This window comes from Montipora capricornis, chromosome 4, assembly GCF_036669925.1.
Source record: "Montipora capricornis isolate CH-2021 chromosome 4, ASM3666992v2, whole genome shotgun sequence".
NCBI classification, from domain to species: Eukaryota; Metazoa; Cnidaria; class Anthozoa; order Scleractinia; family Acroporidae; genus Montipora; species Montipora capricornis.
The window spans coordinates 2,851,881-2,871,880 of record NC_090886.1 but is presented as its reverse complement, the minus strand read 5'-3'; the positions used below and the strand labels follow the sequence as shown (position 1 = coordinate 2,871,880).

General features: G+C 39.5%; 3 protein-coding genes across 3 annotated transcripts in view; 1 reads left to right on the top strand and 2 right to left on the bottom strand.

Moving 5' to 3' along the window:
• Positions 1 to 4,944: 4,944 nt before the first annotated feature.
• Positions 4,945 to 7,763, bottom strand: LOC138046001 (peroxidase-like). The gene is made up of 3 exons (XM_068892688.1): positions 7,587 to 7,763; positions 6,882 to 7,168; positions 4,945 to 6,182 (listed from the first exon to the last, which is right to left on the bottom strand). The coding sequence occupies exons 1-3, from the start codon at positions 7,761 to 7,763 to the stop codon at positions 5,615 to 5,617; spliced, it is 1,032 nt and encodes a 343-aa protein (XP_068748789.1). The 3' UTR covers positions 4,945 to 5,614.
• A 5,969-nt stretch (positions 7,764 to 13,732) lies between these two features.
• LOC138045187 (mitochondrial chaperone BCS1-like) lies at positions 13,733 to 19,321 on the bottom strand. The gene is made up of 4 exons (XM_068891602.1): positions 18,670 to 19,321; positions 17,489 to 17,552; positions 16,066 to 16,264; positions 13,733 to 14,889 (listed from the first exon to the last, which is right to left on the bottom strand). The coding sequence occupies exons 1-4, from the start codon at positions 19,319 to 19,321 to the stop codon at positions 14,548 to 14,550; spliced, it is 1,257 nt and encodes a 418-aa protein (XP_068747703.1). The 3' UTR covers positions 13,733 to 14,547.
• A 404-nt stretch (positions 19,322 to 19,725) lies between these two features.
• The window catches only part of LOC138045174 (uncharacterized), an 8,895-nt gene continuing 8,620 nt past the window's right edge, over positions 19,726 to 20,000 (top strand). Inside the window, exon 1 of the mRNA XM_068891587.1 lies at positions 19,726 to 20,000. This exon is cut by the window's right edge and continues 527 nt beyond it. Coding sequence (XP_068747688.1) covers positions 19,732 to 20,000 — 269 coding nt within the window. The 5' untranslated portion in view covers positions 19,726 to 19,731.

Here is a 20,000-nt window from a genome sequence, read left to right as displayed (position 1 = left end):
CAATTAGCTCTCACGAAGGGCCAATGCTCGAAACGTCAGCTCACAAATTGTACAACACGGTAGGTAAAACACTGGTTTGATATTTAGGTTTTATATTTCCATGCCATCTAATAATCAATTGTTCTTTAAATGAATCTTCAATCACGGTTAGTCGGAAAAAAGTATATTCGGTTTTGACTAGTTGCCTCTTGATCAATATCTGACCGGTTCTTGATAAAACCGCATTTAATCATTACCCCAGTTTGGTTTCTGGAACAGGGAAAATAATTGACAAAACTTTTTATGCTCCAGTCATGCCTCCATGGCAGTTATGCCCCGTCATGCATGAAACTATCGACGAGTTTTGAAATCGCATGCGACTCAAGCCAATAAAAAGTGATCGATTGGGAAGTACTCATATATTGGACGAGGGAGTGGATAACTCAGTTATATGATGATTGCTTAAGTCAAATGGTACAATTAAACTGTTTTATTGTATCATGCTGGATCACTTGGCAACCTGACTTTACAAGAAAAAACGCAACCCGCATTTTTAATGCAGTCATGAATCGCGAACTGTACCAATAAAGAGCTATCGATTATTAAACTGCAGAGTAAGGTTTGACTATTGAAGATACAAAGCATCTGTGCCAATATCACAGGTTTGGCGTCAAAGCATGACTAGCATCCCTTTTAAGTGACTGAGAAGTTTTCTAGATTTTTAAGTGATTCGTGAACGAAAATAACAGTCAAGAAACACTCAAAAACTTGGAAGAGTTACAAAATGAGCCGGACTTTATTTTTACATCTGGAAATTTTAAGAGTTTATTCTATATTTTGTTTAAATGAAGGGCATTCGTGGCGGACTTAGAGAACTCTTTATGTAAAAGGAACTGGCTTTTTTAACTATTGATTATTTTGATGTTTGGATTTTCAAGCTGCAGGTCATTTCAAGTTTTGAATTTTCAAGCTGCTGAATATACATTTTAAAACTATTCAGTTTTGTTGTTGTTGTTGTTGTTATTGTTCTTTCTATTTTAACGAGTTCGTTAAGGTGGCTTTTCGCTGTTAAAATCCTAACGATTTGCGATTGCCTAACTGAGAATCGTAAGGTAACAACAGGAACCCATGACACATGACCCATGGGTTCCTGGTAACAAATATTCTTGGACAGAATCGTTTATTTTTAAGAAGTTAATTCCTGCTTTGCTATTTGTTTGTTTACCGTTTGTTTCACACAACCTGTCCGAACTGATTTTCAGGGATACCGTTTCAGTTGAATTTATTTTATTTTCATCACTTTCTTGTGATCATATGACAAAAACAGGTTTTTTGACAATAAAACTATAGGAAATAATTTTTTACCTCAAAATAAGTAATGCATCGAAAGTCGCCTCCTGAAGAAACCTATAAGACAAGTTTCGTTGATCTGAGACAGTATACCAAGTGATAAGTAATATCTATTAATTAAGTTCGAACAGGAATGGAGTTACACAATTGCTGAAGACTGACATAAGTTGCGCAAGTATAACATGCACGCCTTGCGTGCCTCATCGAGAATATTTTTGTTGTATGGAGCTTTGCACTCAATACCAACATTGTTGTAACATTCGCTACACTGAAATTAAAAAAAAGGAAATTTTTAAATGCCAATAAGGTTCACATTTACTAGGATGTCAGTATGGGAACAGCTACGAACAAGTTATGATCATTCGTGCGTAAAATTCATGAAAAAATTCTTTTAATTGCTGATCCCATATTGGACCGGAACGAGATTTCGCGAAGAATTTGACATGACGAAACCAGCTGGGTCACAATATCGAGGATCATCGAGGCAAGTGACATGATATCCTGATTTTACGCTGAAATCTCTGTTAACAAGCGGGTAGTTTTAGCCAGTTTCGACGCTTTTTGCTCTTGGTGGAATAACCCAAGTTAGTAAATTAACCATATTTGCAATTCAGTTATCTAGAAAAAGCTTTCACTAACAGCTGAACCCGATATGGAACTTTTTAAAGTTGTAAACAAATAGTACCTAATGTACATCAGTAAGTTAACAATAGCGATTATACCAGGCGTCCACTGTAACAACATTACCTGGCATTATTCAATATAAACAGAACGATAAGAACAGCACAAAGTTATATCATTTCTTGGTAATAGTTAGATCCTTTGACTGAGCAGATTTCGTGTGATTGCGGATCCACGGAGCTGGCGCCAACCGGCACGGCGGCGACTCGTCTTCTCTTACATTTTTAGAGTTCTTTTTTAAACTATTTTACAATTTGGATATTTTAGATTCTCTTATCTTAGACTGATTTAGATATGATTTGTAAGTCCCAAGAGAAACTGGAAACCATGCTTATTCACAGAACAATTAAAGAGTAGTATTGCGGTATTTTTCGAAAGTGCACCATTGTAGGCTAATGCGTGTGAACTGATTTGCTGGTTAAGATACACGCTGCTATTGTTGACATGCAGTGTCTCGATATTCTGGTTTGCGTCGGGGTTTTCGGATTGAGTCTGTCGAGCCTGTGATACTGATTTTTCTAACAATTCAAAACCGAAAAACCGAAAAATCGCGACGTTTCGACTGCATACTGCTAATCTTCATCAGGCGATGATGTCGACTGGTCACGCGTCACCTTTTAAACAGGATGCTCCGCTGTGATTGGTTGGTTTTCAGCAGCTGTGATTGGTGCGTTTCGATCCTAGCTACTTCGGCGTGTTGTTTCTTCGGCGGTCCTCTGTCGTAGGGTGAGGTCTTATGTGAATCGCCTCTTTGACCCTGCGTGTGTACCAATGAGGGTCACGATCAATAAACTTTACTTCGTTCCAAAGCGGGTTGTGTTCGGTGTTGTTAGTGTGTTCTGAAACGGCGGAGGTCTAGGTACGGGAAAGTCGGATGTCTCGCTCATGTTCTTTCATTCTATCTTGAGATCTTCCAGTATCGCCGATGTAGACTTTACCGCATTCACAGGGAATCCTATAAACCACGCCATCTTGTTTAGTCCGCTCGACAGCGTCTTTCGGTCGTACTAGATGTGATCTTAATGTAGTCTCCGACTTGAAAACAGCGCGTATGCCTTGTTGCTGAAGGCAGCGGCGAAGCTGTTCGGATAGGCCTTTGACATAGGGTAAAACCGCAGTAGACTTGTACTCGATCGTGGGCCGTCCGGTTCTCTTACGGTAGTCGTTCTCTGTCTCCATGGTGAAGCGAATGGAAGGTTGCTGGTTGTTCAGATGCTGTAAGAAGCTATCAACGTTTCCGCGATCCAGGATGGTGAAAGTGTCGTCAACGTAGCGTTTCCAGATCCTAGGTTCTCAGATCCTAATCACAGCTGCTGAAAACCAACCAATCACAGCGGAGCATCCTGTTTAAAAGGTGACGCGTAACCAGTCGAAATCATCGCCTGATGAAGATTAGCAGTATGCAGTCGAAACGTCGCGATCTACATCACAAGTGACCACATCGTGAGACAAGAGAATACTTTATTATTCTTGTACTTCACCACGTTGAATAACAGCAACCTTTTTTACGACAATAAAAGGGTTCATATTTCACCATTGCTTTGTACTTTCGTTTTTGCCCCGAACACTTGTGGGGGGAGAAACCACGTGATCCAATTGTCAAAATTTTCACAACTGTTCCGTGTTTAAGTATTCCGGCGTTCCGTGTTTAAGTATTCCACCGTTCCGGCATTCCATCATTCCGGCATTCCGTGTTTAAGTACTAGATGAAAAATCATATTCAGTTGCTGCTGAATGACGTTTGAGTTCCAAAAAAAAAATTGAACCACCTTTCAAACCATGATTATATACGGTTATCAGAGTGTGGTAGCTTTCGGAGATAAGCAAAAACTTTATGATGAATAAAATGTGTAACTTCCTTTTCTGATTTTTGTCTTTCCATTCATTATGTATTTCCTCTTATTTAACGGGACTAAGATCAACCCCCCTTTTGATTCCTACTCAAATAAATCGTCCGTTAGACATTCGCTTTATATGTAACAGCTTTCTGTAACCGCTAGTATCTTTGAGTCCTTCTTTTCCACTCAAAGAATTCATGCCTCACGCAGAGCCACAGTTGCAATGTCACCGTACTTAACCTTTGGTTATAGTGATGCTGTATTGGACTGAACAGTCTTCTTCAAAAATACCAAGTCACTTCCAGAATTTATAGTACTTGTAAAAGTTCCGGGCCTGTGTCTCGTGCGTAAGTCTAAGACACTCCACTGATATAGTGTTACAAGTTTTTTTGTACCGTTTAATAAATAAGCAGGCGTGTCGTTTTAGCGGATTTATAAGACTACGAGGCCGGAAGCAGAGTAGTTTTTGACCCAATCTGAAAACACGACCTGCGAGTTTATAGAAAGTTAAGGCTTTAAAAACATCACACAAAAAGCGTGTCCCTCTGGAGTCCAGACAATGGTGCAAAATGGCCTCGTTACTATTTCCCTAGCCATGGTGGACGTTACCGTATCCAACACCATCACATGTCTGTTTTTCCAGAATATACTCACAGCATTTCAGTTGCCAATTGCAACTTCTAGTTTCTATTCTTTAAATAAAGAATTGTAATGACAGGTGTCGGGTTTAAAGCTCATGCACGCGAGTGTTTTGATTTGCTGTTAGGCTCATAAAATTATCAATGAGTTCTTGAAGGTCTATTCTTAACATAGAGCTCTTGAAACCAAGAGCCGCTCAAGGGTGAATCAAAGAGCTGCAAGTCAAAGGTTCTTAGTCTTTTTGCTTTTATCGCAATTTTTTGTAGAATTTTAGTTTTAAACCCGTTTTGGAAAATGGAAATGGAGAAAGACAGTAATTTTAATATTTTAAAATTCTGATTTTTTAGGACTATATTTTGACTTCTCAAAATTTTTCCTTTAAATTAAATAGATAGTTTATTACAAATTGCTTCGAAGCTTAAAGGCTGAATTATGCAATTACAAATTTCTTGAAAAAGCTACATTAAAATAATATAAAATATTGCAAATCGAATTAATAACTTACAATATAACAGCATTAAAAATATATATATCAAAATATTTACAATTTGTTTTAAAAATAGGGTCTATGTTCTTAATTAAAAGGTGGCACTTGTCTTGCCATTGCAAGCCTAAATGAGTTCTTCGCTCTATTGGTACAAACATGTGGAATGTTATAGGAGCGATTGTTTCTCAGACTATGGATGGTTTGCAACCAATCTCTAGAGAGACAGATAACAATGCTGCAATATACAATTGCTGGTGGACGAATAAAAGGAGCTAATGAGAGATCTTTTGTTTTCGTCCACCAACATGGCGGCGATGACGTAGGATCCTTTCGAGGCGGCAATAAATTGAAGAGCTTATGATTTTTGTCGGAAGTTATGGTGTTGAAAAATGTGTTGCCCAATTGGCGATTGTGCACTACCATAGGTGTTATGCCCAAAAATTTGCAAGTATCACCGTAACTCGAGCCGGGCATAATAATCGATAGCGCCCTCTTTTCGATACGCACGATCTCGTTTTAAATTAGACACTGCGGCAAAGTATTTGCATAGTCAATAGTAGATCGTGCACACGTTGTATAAAAAGAGCTCAGTCTTATTAAATTTTCGGCATGTATATTATTTTACTGAATGGCAAATATTTCACGCCCACTCTTTCCACTCATTTAAGTCTACAACGTCAATGTTTGCACAGTCTGTGGGAAAATTGACGGCACTCATTTCAAGGAAGACGTTACGCGAAATTTGTTTGATTGCCTCAGAATTATCGCACAACACTCTTGCCAGTGATGCATTCCGTATTGCAGTCAATTGCCCCATGGTGAACCCAATGTGTGAATCGTTTCTCTCATACCAAAAGCGATCTCCTACGCGAAAGTCTTTGAACCCCTGAGTGAGAATATAAGTGAAGGTATGCCCCATAATGCTTCCTGGAAGAGGCTTCTCGCTCATTCCACCCACGTACAAGTCGATATCGTCGACACTGTCATTGTAGGCTCCTCGAAGCCTTTCTCGCTGCGCTGGGTCGATATTAGTGAGATCGTCAATGGAGGCTGCTAAGCCTAAGCCACTGGCGTCTCGAAACAGGTTGTATGGCGGTAAACCACGCTCTCGTCCGCGCTGTATGTTCAGAGCAGGTAAGTCACCGACGATTCCATGACTAGTTGGTCCAGCTCTGATAAGATGATCTTGAACAGAAGAGGCAAATAATCTGGAGAGAAAGGAAAGGAAATGAACTTTGTTTAAGTGTCTAGTCGTGCAAAGAGCAATAAAAGATAATACCAAAGCTGAAAGATTCCTGTCTATCTAATATCTTGAAATAGTCAAAGGTTCGTCTTGTTTTAGTCTAAAACTTCAAGGCCTAAGTTGACTTAAGCTCCTGGCCCCAGTAGTTCAAACGATGGATAGCGCTATCCGCCGGATAAGTAAAAGCGAAATCAATTGCGCTATCCATTGGATAGTGATTTATCCGGCGGATAGCGCTATCCATCGTTTGAACTACTGGGGCCTGATTGCTTGCCTCCTAGCTACACTGAGATATCAAGCCAGTTCAGAGACACAATTTAGCTTCTTATGAACTTCATATGGACAGAAGTGTTTTACTGGGAACTAGAACTAAACCACTCTTAGAATCAATACGCCCACTACATCCGGGAACCGCGCGGTGGTGTATTTTTCATATGTAATACGTCGAATAGTCATATTGAACAACGACGTCACGATTCCCGCCTTTTTTCCCAACTTTTTTTTACGCCATCTTCCCCCCTTTTTTGAATTAAAAGTAAACTAGGCGTTAGCTCGGAGATATGAAGTTCATGCTTGAGGGCCAAGAACAATATCTCACGAGTGAGCGTATCGAACGGATTGCTATAATAACGATAAACGGATCGCTGGAATAACTAACATTTACCGGTCTATTCCCTGAGACACTTCAGAAGCAAGTCCTAGCAGTATCTCGCTAATGCCATCGCCACTCGAAGAAAACAGAGAGCTCGGGTCGAAAAATGCGTCGCTCATTGAAATGAATCGGCGCTGTATGAATTGATCGGTGGTTTGGGAAAACTTTTCTCTTATCATTGAGTGACCCATCCGTAGGGCAGCAGAAACAAAGCTGTTAATGACTGTTGGATTCACTGACGCATCATAACCGTTAAAAAATTTCCCCGCTGGTTCCAGAGAAATGTTTGCATTCTTTCGCTGAAAGGAGAAAAGGTAAAATTGAATCCGCGTTAGCTTCGAGTGGAAATAATTATGAAGATGACTCAAATTGCCACAATTCGTATTTGGACATCAGATTCCTAGGGGACCGTTCTATCAAATCGTCGACAGCTTTATCGGAAGCACAGATTTTTTAAAGGGGTTGTGTCATGGCCGTGCAGATGACTTTGTGCAGTTCGTATTCATTTTTTTGGCCTTTGATATCTCTATAGATTTGTGAAATACCGTGAATGAGCAAAGTTAGCTTCGCTGTCAACTCAGCTATAGGTTAGAAAAAAAAAGAGAACAAGAATTGAATCAGGTAAAGGTGGTTTATGAGAATTTCGATCAAGACTGTCACTGTCAAAAACAAATATTCAATTTCAAAAATAAATCTTGAAAGAATGAACAGGCTTACCAGGCGTTCATTGAAAAGCACAGGAATCCACTCATTGTAAGTGATATGTTGAATCTGGGCAATGATGATTTTTCGGGTCTCCTGAAACAATCTTTCATCTTCCCACGCGGGATTGAGAATATGAAGGTAACTGGCGATTCGATTGTGTTCACGGACCCAAATCGTGTGCATAGCCATAAGTGCTGTTGTTGAAAGAGAATTTAGAAAGCTAAAAATGAATTTGTTTCCCAGAATGAATTTATGCTGAGTATGACATGCCTCCCAGGTTGTAAGTGGGGCATTCCTGTCATCCGGGAATTGCTCTTTATCATTTATCACGTGCACAAGCTAGGCGTAGGGCCGCTTTCACGCGTACGGCCCCCCGCGCGCTTTCATTGTAAAACTATTGGGAAAATCCCTGTATGAGGGCCGTACGCATTAGCGCGAGCAGGGGCTCGTTTCTCGAAAGTCCCGAAACTTTATGAGCCATTTTCGGGTGTCACAATTCCCTATTGTATCTCAAGAGCGATGATAATTTAAGTCGTCAAACTTCACAGTAATTTTTTCTTTTTGTTACTTTTAAAAAGTGTTAAAAGATCGCCTTTCTAAAACAAGCTGTTGGCAGTTTCACAAATGACTTTTCGGGCCCGAAAAATTTCCGGGAGTTTCGAGAAACGGGCCCCGGGTTAGTTTTAAGCTATGACTTAGTACATTCCTGTCAGTTCTTCCACCATACTGCGGTGAGGTTAGCAAAGGAAGATAATTGGCACTTGATTCACCCCTAAATGGCTCGAATTGGGGGAATTAGAACTCATTTGCGTTAAATTATAGTTTATTTTAATTGAAAACGTTTCAAACCAGACGTACTCACTGAGGAATTCAGACCTACTTGGATTCTCGTTGGCTCGTTCGTAGTCGCCAGCGTGAAAGCAAGGATGCGTGGAGTGTTTCACAGACCTGCAGAATATTCCCTTTTTCGCCTTTGGAAGGATAGGAAGTTTGGACGAGCTCCCAGGGAATGGGACGACTCGAAGTAATCCGAGGTTAGCCGTTCGGTCACGAAGGAGTTCCGATTCTTCGTAACCAGCCCCGTAAATGTGTGATGCGTCAATAAAACTGGACACTCTATTTATCTAAAAATTAAACAATAAATTGAAAGATATGCAACAAAGAAAACTGATAAAATTTTGTATTTCCGGTTCAAGCAACAAGGGTTTGATTACAGTAAATTGGCATCCGTAAGGAGGTTAAAGAGCTGGAAAATCGCGCATTGCCTCAGCTTTCTAATGTACCTGGGTTGGTCAGCTATTTTTATTCATCAAGTAAAGCTATGATCCTCCCAGTTATGAAAGCAATTTTGGCAATTGCATAGAGAAGCCTGAAAAATTCAGTACTTCGACGGGGTTTGAACCAGTGACCTCGCGACACCATTGCGATGCTCTATGCAATTGCCTAAATTGCGTTCATAACTGCGAGGATCACAGCTTTACTTGATTTCATATCCGCAGTTCAATATGTGATTCTTTTCATAAATCATTTCATCGTTTATTTTTATTCATTAAGTTGATACAAGATAAGATGACGTAAGAAAACGGATCCCCATGCCCCATCGTAGTTTTTCAAAATCTATTTTTAGTTTCGCAAAGCTATTTTAAGTTCTCGTTCCCAATGCCGAGTATATTTAAAATTTCATTACGTCATGACAACTGGCCAATCAGGTGCCTTTCTAAAATAGCTGCGTAGCTGAACCATCGTTGGAAGAGGTCCATGTATATGGGGGATCCGTTCTCTTACCTCATCCTCTATTGGTTGATACAATTCAGTTGATGCGACACACTACAGTTTCTTGAGCAACTCCGTCGTTAATTACCTGTTCTCCATTTTGAATGGCCGATCTCGTTAATGGTATACACACCGCTGTTCGGTTTGCGTCCAGTTCATTCCCAGGTAGTATATCAATACCACTGCATCCCTCCCTAGGGCCTTTGCAAGGTTGGCTGTTGTTTCCGCATTGCGCAGACTTGTTAGTCTGAGTTAAGACAAAGTCGTGACCCATAAACTGGCCCCACGTCATAGTCATGTGCGTGAAGTTTGGCTTCGCGTTATCCTCGTTAGCAGGCGAGCTCACGAACACGGTCTTGCTGACTTTTCGCGCGTTTGGAAGCGATTGATCATTGGATCCTAGACTTCGTGGAGCGTATTCGCCGTTCTGGTAGGCTGGTGGCAGCAGACGCCGGAAAGGGGTCCGGGCACTGCCCAAAGTCACATTACACAAGTTGTTGCACGTGCCATCGAACGTGCGGTACTGTTGCAAGAAACAATTCAACTGAATTCGAAATGGAGCATCATCGCAGTGCCCATTGATTACTGAGGCTAGGATTTGACGCTTGAACGAATTCCCAAAGTGCGATGCGTGACTCAGTGAATACGAGATAAGCATGAGAAGTAAGCATGGACGAAACCTGTTTTTTAAAAAAAACGGTATTTAATAAAGCGTCAAAATGAGTTTCTTGATTCTCTTAGCTTTTATTTATACACCTTGTGATTCCCTTCAAAGTTTCCCGCACATTCTAAGCCAATCAGAAATAAAAATAGCGAAACTAATTTTTCGCTATTACAATTCTTTGATTGCACATGACGTCACAGCGGAAATGTGAAAAGCCTTTTGGGAATTGGACTCTATTATTAGAGAGCTTAAGCACGGGCGTTTTTGAGACGCGGACGGCAACCGGAAGAGACCAATTCGCGTTCCAGGACAATTGTGTCTCCCAGATTTTTTATACTAATCATCTCTAATGGAGAAAAGAAACTTAGAAATGTAAATGTGGTTATTTTGGCAAAAAAAAGAAAGTAAAAATTGAGGCTAAATTTTTTTTTTGGGTTCACAGACTCATAAAAACCGGGCCCCGCCCTTAGCTCAAGGTCTGGATCCGCCACTGCATATAAACCATAGAGAGAGTCTAATCTCACAACGATGTAAATGACTACTGGATGTCTAGACAACATCGGGAAAATGGAACCGCCGGCTGCAAAGAGAAGTCTTGATCGATGTTAATGTTTTTGTTTTTTGTTTTTTGTTTTTGTTTTTTTGGCGCTTATAGAGACTTTGTAACGGCAGACAGTTTTCGTGTGGTTTTACCAATTACTCTGTCCAACTTCGCGCTACGCAACTTAATGTAAACCTAGAGATTACTTTCAAGCAACAAAAATCAAAGGTTCGTGACAAAAGAGTATCTGTCGACCGTACATAACTTAAACTGCAAACAACAGAGATAAACTTTGAAACACTGCTGGGCTGAACAGTTTTCAAAACACCCAATCGAAATCCATTTTAATCTTTTTCAATTTTACCCATCCCTGCCTCCTATGTATTTACTGGTTTCTTCAAAGCTTCCATCAATTTTTAATTTACATTTCCCTTGATTTGGTTGAAATGAAATTGACAGAGCAACTTTAAATGCTTTTATCAATAAATACCTTCCTTCCCGCATTCTTGTGTTTTTCAGAATGACAGTTCAACAAACGCCTGTTGAGAGAGATTTGTTATATAAAACAATACATCGAGTCTTGAAAGTCGAAAGCCATAAACGTGACGCTAGAAGATCCCAGAAAGGTTATTCAAGTTGTTTTTAGCATAGATACTATTGTTTAGCTTTAACTGAACATACATTTAGTCGTCATAGTAGAATTTTACTATTTTCAACTGAGCTGTAATGAGATCAAATTAACTTGCTATATAGTTGTTGCATCGTGAGTACAAAACTTAATTATCGACGTGATATCCAAGACAAAACAACTCACAATCGAGTACCATCCCATTGTGAACAAGGGAAACAAAAGAAATACTTGCAGAACTTTAGATTCTTCTAAACGAAATGTTTCAGTGTCCCGCACGTGTGACATTCCCTTCTAATCTTAGTCATCAGTAGAATTATTCACTTGGAAGTTATTATCAGCTAACTTTGAAGCAAGGAACTCCATTCGCTCTAAGACTTGGATATCAAATTTCCTTGAGTATTCAACAAATATTAAGATTCAGCTAACAATAAATATTTCTAACTTTTGAGCCAGCTAAAAGAATGAAGTACGATGTTGTCTTCTTTTCTACTGTCTCCCACCTTCTTAACAGCACAATTAACAAAGTTGAAGACGCTCTCTGTGTCTGTGCCGTTTAACTGAGCTCGTTTACGTCTCTTAGTATCTGTTTTCTTTTCATGTAGTCGAGCTCCCAACAGTTGCCTTTTGTGTTACTATCAGTATGGCGACCGTGTAAATTAACCAATCAAATGAAAACAAATTTGGTTGAAAAATGTAGGGGCATACATACGTGCTCTAATATGAATATATTAAGTGTGATTTTCAATTGCCTATATTTAATTTATATTTTTGTTATTTGATTCTTTTGGATCCCTTGAAATGCTGGACATAGGTAGCTTTGAGTCAGTACAAAATTTCGTTTTCATATATCATCTTTGAATAAAAGCAGCAATAGAGAAAACCCGGGTGAAATGCAAACAATTTTTAGAGGTTTAAAACTGATTTGCCCCCGGGGAATGATAAAAACTCAAATCGAGTAATGAGTAGGTGCCAGAGGTTAATATACCTAATATTCGTTCATGGTCACGGAAGCAGCTGGAGGTTATCATACTGAACAAGTATATTATGCATTACTCAAAATGTTATCAAAGACGTAATCTAACTGAGTATGCAGACGATCACTTGGAAATAAAGGGTCCGTTATATAGAAAGGACCATTAAAGATCGTGTAGCAATCTGGAAGAAAATACAAAGAAAATGTCGAAAAAACGATTGAAGTGAAGACCTTTCCTAAACGTGGGTGTGTAAAGTGTATTACTCCTCTAAAGAGAATTTCAACAGTATTGCGCTTTGAAGCGTTGTGGCGCCGGCAATCAACCAGTGCATGGTTAGAGTGATTCACACACAGCCTCAAAACGTTATTTCAGACAATCCTCCAGCCACAAGCCCCATAATTTTCTTGTCCTCATTGACACGCTTAGGGATTCCCTTTGAGCCAAGGTGTGGCGCCCCCTGAAGCAGTGCTATTGGTAAGGGGTTTTTACAGATATTTTACTTTCTGTGAACTATGCAAATATCAACCGGTGTAATAAAAGTTTACGGTTTAAAGAGAATCAAAACAGATGCTTGAACGAAAAAGTGGCAATACGGTCGGTTTCGTTAGCAGTCTCAGTCTAACAGCAGCCAACATAATTTGTCTGGAATCACGTCCAACTGGCCGATAATGTCCATGAAATTTAACTCCAGTGTATTTGTCAAATCGCTTATCAAGTGTGATTTATGGGATTATATCGGAAAGCACTTTCAGTCCAACAACAGCCAACATAATTGGTCTGTGATTGCGTCCAACTGGCCGACAATGTTCATGAAATTTAACTGCAGGGTATTTGTCAAGTCTCTTATCAAGGATGATTTATAGGCTTCTATCGGAGTGCCACACCACTAAACAACATTCTTGCGTTTTCAAGTCATTTGTGTAACCATGCTACAAATGGTACAAAATGGATCACAAAAACAGGTTCAGTATAAGACACAGTTAAAAAGGCTGGAAACCTTAAAACCACGAAGCATTGATGGGCAATGATTGATGATTTTGAGGCAAGCCCAGTCCCTGATCGCGACAAGTTCAACGCCAAAGAACTAAAAAGCGCGAGTGTGTTTACATTTGATTGAAAAAAATAAAACAATCAACTGGAACAGAGAATTTTCGGACCAAAAATTTCATAGTATTCGGTTTGCCTCGAGAGTATGACCCGACGTTCGAGTCATACGTAACCAGAAAATTCCTTTGTATTGGTCCACTCTCCGTTGGGTCGAGTTTCTTATTCGGGAGCGGAACGCAAAAACCTGACTGACCTGGAGCGACAAACCAGAAAAAGCTGCACCATTTGCCATAAAAACATTTGATTCGAATAGACCAATTTCCATATAATAAAATTCAGTCCTAAACAAAGGCATCATCTCGAGGCTCTGGAAAATAAATGTAAGGATTTGTATGAGTTTATTCCCCAGAGCTTCGAGTTGATGCCTTTTGTTTAGGACTGAATTTTAATATATCGAAATCGGGCTATTGGAATGTTTGTGAAAGTGATTTCTTTGTTTCATGCAACTGGTACTTCCATCACACAACATGGGGATCAATGTTTTAATAAAATTCGATTATAGTATCACATATGGTAGGTGTTAGAGCTCCAGGGAACTTGAGCATATGCCAACAAAATTCTTGAAAAGCAGGACAGCAAAAGTGGAAGCAGTAGCACGGGCGCGTTGCCAGAGCGTCGTACCACGGCGATGAACCACGAGATTTCGACCCAAAGATCGCTTCAACCGGCACTCAGACGGCCTTTAATTATCGAACGCACCTCCCTAATCTCTGATCATTACTAGTTTTTAAGTATCAGGATTCCATTGCTTGCCCTATTTGAAAACAATGCGGCTCAAAAAGATGTCTGCCTGAAACGCGGGCTTGTTAGCCAAAAATATCTGATCGATTAATTGGCTAACTCGAATAGCTGCTACCGTTGCTATGTTACAATACGAAACTCGACTCTTTTGGCCAAATGACGACATTTTTCGATTGAAACATTCTATATTTTATCGTTATTACTCCTGCTGCTTTTTATCACTAGATTCCGGAAGCACTTAAAGGGCCCCGGTGATCAAAAAAACCACTTCCTTTTTTCCTTCAGATTTTGAAAGTGTGTTTGCTTAACACCTGATGGCGGACCATTAAATAGGAAAATTCCAGTTCAAATAAAGAGGTGTCTTTTTGAAATCAAGGCTTAAAACGTGGGTCACTTAGTGTTTTGTTAACATAGTTTTGAAATCCAAAGAAAAATATGAAATGATTTTTGGTCACAGGGGCACTTTAAAAACTCGAGACTTTGCCCATTGTTAGAAGCACAACAACGAGAACCATTTTTCATGCTCATTCCTTTTGGTTAAGCTAATGTCTTAGTCGATCAATATTTTCTATGGCACCCAACGGATTGTTTTTAAAGAGCATAAAATGTCCCTGTATTTGAGCGATACTTTTTCTCTGTCCAAGCTCTATCACCTTGTCCGCGAACTCTTCTGCCCGAGCGGAGGTCTGTTCGGGATAAAAACGCTTGTACATTTTGAGCAGCTGGCTCCAGGAGGCAAGGCCAATTTCCTGTTTGACGTCAACTCTGCCGGGTCGAATCAGAGCTGGGTCTAGTCTTGTAAGGTGATTGGTTGTCATGAAAACGAGGCGCTCTTCTGATGATGCCACGCCATCTAGCGTGTTTAAGAGACCACTAAATGTCACCTGAGTTAAAAAACGAAAACGTAAAATGGCGTTAACAGGCCATGTTCGAGGGCCTGTGGCGCTATCGAGTTATCGGATAATATAAGCCGAAGCAAAGTCTTCGGCATTTGCCATATGTTTAGTTTTCATATTGATGCTAGTCACTGGCCATTTTAGAAGACAAATGATCTGACCGTAACTTATCACGACCTGACCATGGAACGAAGTGACCAGACATGCACCAGAACGCAAATCAATAATTGCTGCAAAACAAAGTTCAGTGTGTTCTTCAGTGTTGACACAGAGGTTAGAACACTCGCCTCCCACCAATGTGGCCTGGCTTCGATTCCCAGACTCGGCGTCATATTTGCATGTGGGTCTCTACTGTGCTCCAAGAGGTTTTTCTCCGGGTACTCCGATTTTCCCCTCTCCTCAAAGGCCAACATTTGATTTGATTTGATTTCGCTGTACAGTGTTCTCAATTAACGCTCCAGCGATAAGGAAATTGACACTTAAATAAACCTCAATATTACAACAATACTATGATTATGGATGACCAAACATAACTAAAACCACAGTAAATGGGCTAAACATGCTTCGAATTCATTAGGAGCAATCTAACAATGGAATATGTTGTTGGATAATCCAACAAGAGCAAAAGAGACTCCTGCATATTGGAATAGGATTGGCCAGTAAAATTTTATTCATTTATTTATTTTCTATTTTCCAAATACTTGCCCTTCATCTATATGATGATTCTTGGCAAGAGGTCAGCGGCCTTACTAATGATACTAATTAATAATTAAATTTATAAATAACAATAATCAAAACATGTCCAACTGGGCAAGGAAGGAGTTTATGGATTGAAACTCCTTTTTTTTTACTGACCAACCCTATTCTAATACGCAGGAGTCTCTTTTGCTCTGGTTGGATTATCCAATGACATATTCAATTGTTAGATTGCTCCTATTCGAAGCAGTAGTGAAGGTATCATGCCAATTCCTATTTATTATTATTATTATTATTATTATTATTATTATTATTATTATTATTACCATCACACTCATTATTATTATGATAATTATTAACATTATCATAAGATGAGACCAGGTCAGCTGCATGGCAACAGACTTCAGCATGTTCTTGGTGACGTTAAACTTGGTGGGTTTTGCTTACTTAACACATCTATTTACCAACCCTATTTGTGTATCCATTAGTTCTCCCTTCTTCCTTTTCTTCTGTTCTCTTAACAAATGCAGCATCAATATCTTCTAAAAGAATTATACTCTGTTGTGGAGCCACACTCATAAGATGATTGAGTCTATCGTCTGACAAACTGCGATCACTCAGATTCATTACACATATGCTATAATCAAGTTCACCGGCAAGTGCTTGGCTATAAGAAAAAAAAAAGATAAGAAAGAGGTAAAAATAGGTCTTTTTACGAAGGAGGTTGAATGTCATTCAACCTTGTACAATGTTAAGCACTGTATACATGTACATACCCATTACCAGTATCTACTTTTCTGTATTATATTACTACATTGAGTATAATACTTTTGTATTTTGTTCACTTGTCAAATGAAGGTTAACAGGACGAGACATTTTATCCAATAGTATATGTCCATGTAGGGTGTATTTTGATTTCAATATTCTTATTAGTGCCAAGAAACCAAAAGTCAAAAAAGCGAGGTGGAATGGTAACTCCAGTTATTTGGCATAACATTTATTGTTAATTAATTCTCGCAGACATTTTGCTTATTGCTACCCTCACCAAAAGCTCAGCAAATCTATTCTGGAACCATATTACACGTAGTTTAGAAGCCAGGATTGGTGACACATTCAACATGGTGCAGAGCTTTAAATCTTGCGGAAAAATATACAAGCTACTGCCACAACTCATGCAACATCTGCACAAGATGCCAGCAAATAAGGTGTATATACCCAACATATTTTGATTTCAATATTCTTATTAGTGCCAAGAAACCAAAAGTCAAAAAAGCGAGGTGGAATGGTAACTCCAGTTATTTGGCATAACATTTATTGTTAATTAATTCTCGCAGACATTTTGCTTATTGCTACCCTCACCAAAAGCTCAGCAAATCTATTCTGGAACCATATTACACGTAGTTTAGAAGCCAGGATTGGTGACACATTCAACATGGTGCAGAGCTTTAAATCTTGCGGAAAAATATACAAGCTACTGCCACAACTCATGCAACATCTGCACAAGATGCCAGCAAATAAGGTGTATATACCCAACATATTTTGATTTCAATATTCTTATTAGTGCCAAGAAACCAAAAGTCAAAAAAGCGAGGTGGAATGGTAACTCCAGTTATTTGGCATAACATTTATTGTTAATTAATTCTCGCAGACATTTTGCTTATTGCTACCCTCACCAAAAGCTCAGCAAATCTATTCTGGAACCATATTACACGTAGTTTAGAAGCCAGGATTGGTGACACATTCAACATGGTGCAGAGCTTTAAATCTTGCGGAAAAATATACAAGCTACTGCCACAACTCATGCAACATCTGCACAAGATGCCAGCAAATAAGGTGTATATACCCAACATGGTTCTCAAATAATTGTGAAGGCAAAGGAGGATGTACATACATGAAGCTACTTTTTCCACATCCTGGAGGGCCATAGAGTAAGTAACCCCTCCTGTAAGGGATGCCTAGAAGAAAAAGTGGTTTGAATAATCACACAGTTAGACTGGGATTCCCTGGAAACCAGATGTAAAATGGGACACCCTTGGTGTAGTTATACAAATCAAATGAAATCATTTCTAAGATTCATACAATATGCCACACTGTTACCGGAACAAATGGACAGGCTTGCAATGCATCCACATGGGTTGGGTTGAGGTTGTATTGCCTTTCAGCTTAGTTTTAATACTTTTTACGTGTCCTCAAAAACACCAACATTGACTTTAATTTCTAAAGCTGAGCATATTGTTTCAGCTAAATTCCCATTAAACATGTCATTCTCATTTGCCGTCATCATCATCATCATCATTGAAAACAAAAATTCTATTCTTAACCACTGTAGCCCATGTGACAGGCGTTCGCAGGGGAAGGGAAAGAACCTCCTCTTTCTCCTGCTGGTTCTCCCTTTCCCTTCCCCTTCGAATGCCTGCCATGCACGCTATAACCACTGAGCCACCCCAGAACATTTCATACTGTCGTATGAATATGTGTGAGCCAATTTGAACAAATTAAGTGGAAAAAACTGACAGCCCCAACTAAGGAAAAGAGTTTAATGAGATATTCTTTATATTTATTGGCAATATAATAAGGTCACGGGCACCCAACGTCAATTTTTGGAAAAGATCTGTTCGGAAGACGATTTGAAATCTATAATTTTCGGAACATTTGTTGTTAAATTTCTTGCTTGCCTGCCTCTCCTAAGATTTTTGAACATCTGAGAAATGGTATAATTGCCCATTTTAAATGGATTTGTACCCTAAAGAGGTCACCTAGAATTTTCGGGAGCCTTTTTTCTGGCTGAAATTTTCGAAAAGGTAAGTTTTGATCCCTATAATTTTCGGACCACCAGACTTTCAGCTAGGAAATCCGAACAGATGAAAAATCTTCAGGGGATAAAAATATGCCTGTATCTACCATTTAAATACTAAAATACGTTTAACAATGCTATGTTTAAGTGGTTTTGAACTATATTCTCGTCGGGTGCCCCTGATAAGGTGGGACACATTGTATAGCAGAATAACACCCACTGAATATACCAATCAATGTGCGCCTTCGTAAACAGTGTGCACTAAACAGAATTGATACCTCTGTCCATGTACCATTTCGGGGAATCAATAAATTCTCTAACGTCTGCCAAGATTCCATCTGATATGCCGTCATCCAAAATAACAGAATCTAAAGGTCTCTTTCGGCGCGGATACCCAAACTGCCTCCATTCTGCTCCCATTGCAATGTACATTACAGTCTTTCCTTCCTGTTTCTGGAGAGCCATGTGTCTTGCTTCGCTTAAAATATCAAAGAAAAGTTGTTTGTTCGTAGCAAGAGCAGTTAAAGTAACAGTTTCCCAAGGAGCTCCCGTAGTGAGATCAACCATTTTTTCACGAGATCTCTCCACTCTAATGAAGCTGTTTTTGTACTTGAAGAAGTGTACACCAGGACTGGGTGAAAAATCAAAACTTGTCCTCACTTTCCCAGTTTCATGCTGTTGAAACGTAGTTTCCACACTGAGATGCTGGGCTCGCTGCCCCTGAGATGTGATCCACTGTAAAACCCAGTGGTAACTCTTGTCTTTGCTGGGAACTTCGAGAGTGATGATAGCGTAACGACGAAACGCAGTATAAGCATACTGGCTTCCTTTTTTCAACGCTGCTAAACCAGCTCCAACACCAACCAGTCCAAATCCGGCTGAAAAATACGGATTGCTCCCTAAAGAGGCTACTAGCTCTGAGAGAGGCATTATATTTTAAAACTTATGTACGCTAATATTCTGCATTTTAAATGTCCAATGAGTTGCCGATTGCTACCGATTGCCGCCGCCATATGCAATTGTTTCTGAACCCACGCTTACTTTGCCAGCGGATGATACCAAGCGTGCAATCGTTTGCTATGTAATTTTTGTAAAGGGTGCCTCGGCTCTGATTTCGCTCATGAATGGGGCACTGTGCGTATTTCATCTTCTAAATTCAAAAATTCTGGAAGTTGATTTGTGTCCGAGATTCAAAACATTACTTGTTTCCCTTTTTGGGGGGTTCGTTAAAAACAGCCATGTATTTATAATTATAACTTGATTGATGACATCGATCAATATTAAATGATATAAAACGATCTAATGTTTTGTAACTCAACACCAGTGATTTTCAGCAGACAATGCCTCTCTTTGATAAAGCTCAAAGACACGAGCAATCGCTTGCCAAGATGACGGGCAATAAACTCGGCCGTGGCTCGCTATTCAATGCACATCAGATCTTTACCTTGTTAAATTTTGTTACCCTGCTTGCAGCCGTTGTCTGGCTAGTATATGATGTACATCTTCTGCACGAAGAACTTGAATCGGTGAAGGCCAATATTCGACCTTTACTAAAGGAGAACGAGAAAACAGCTCCGAAGCCATTAGAACATTTTATGGTCAAGCCGCG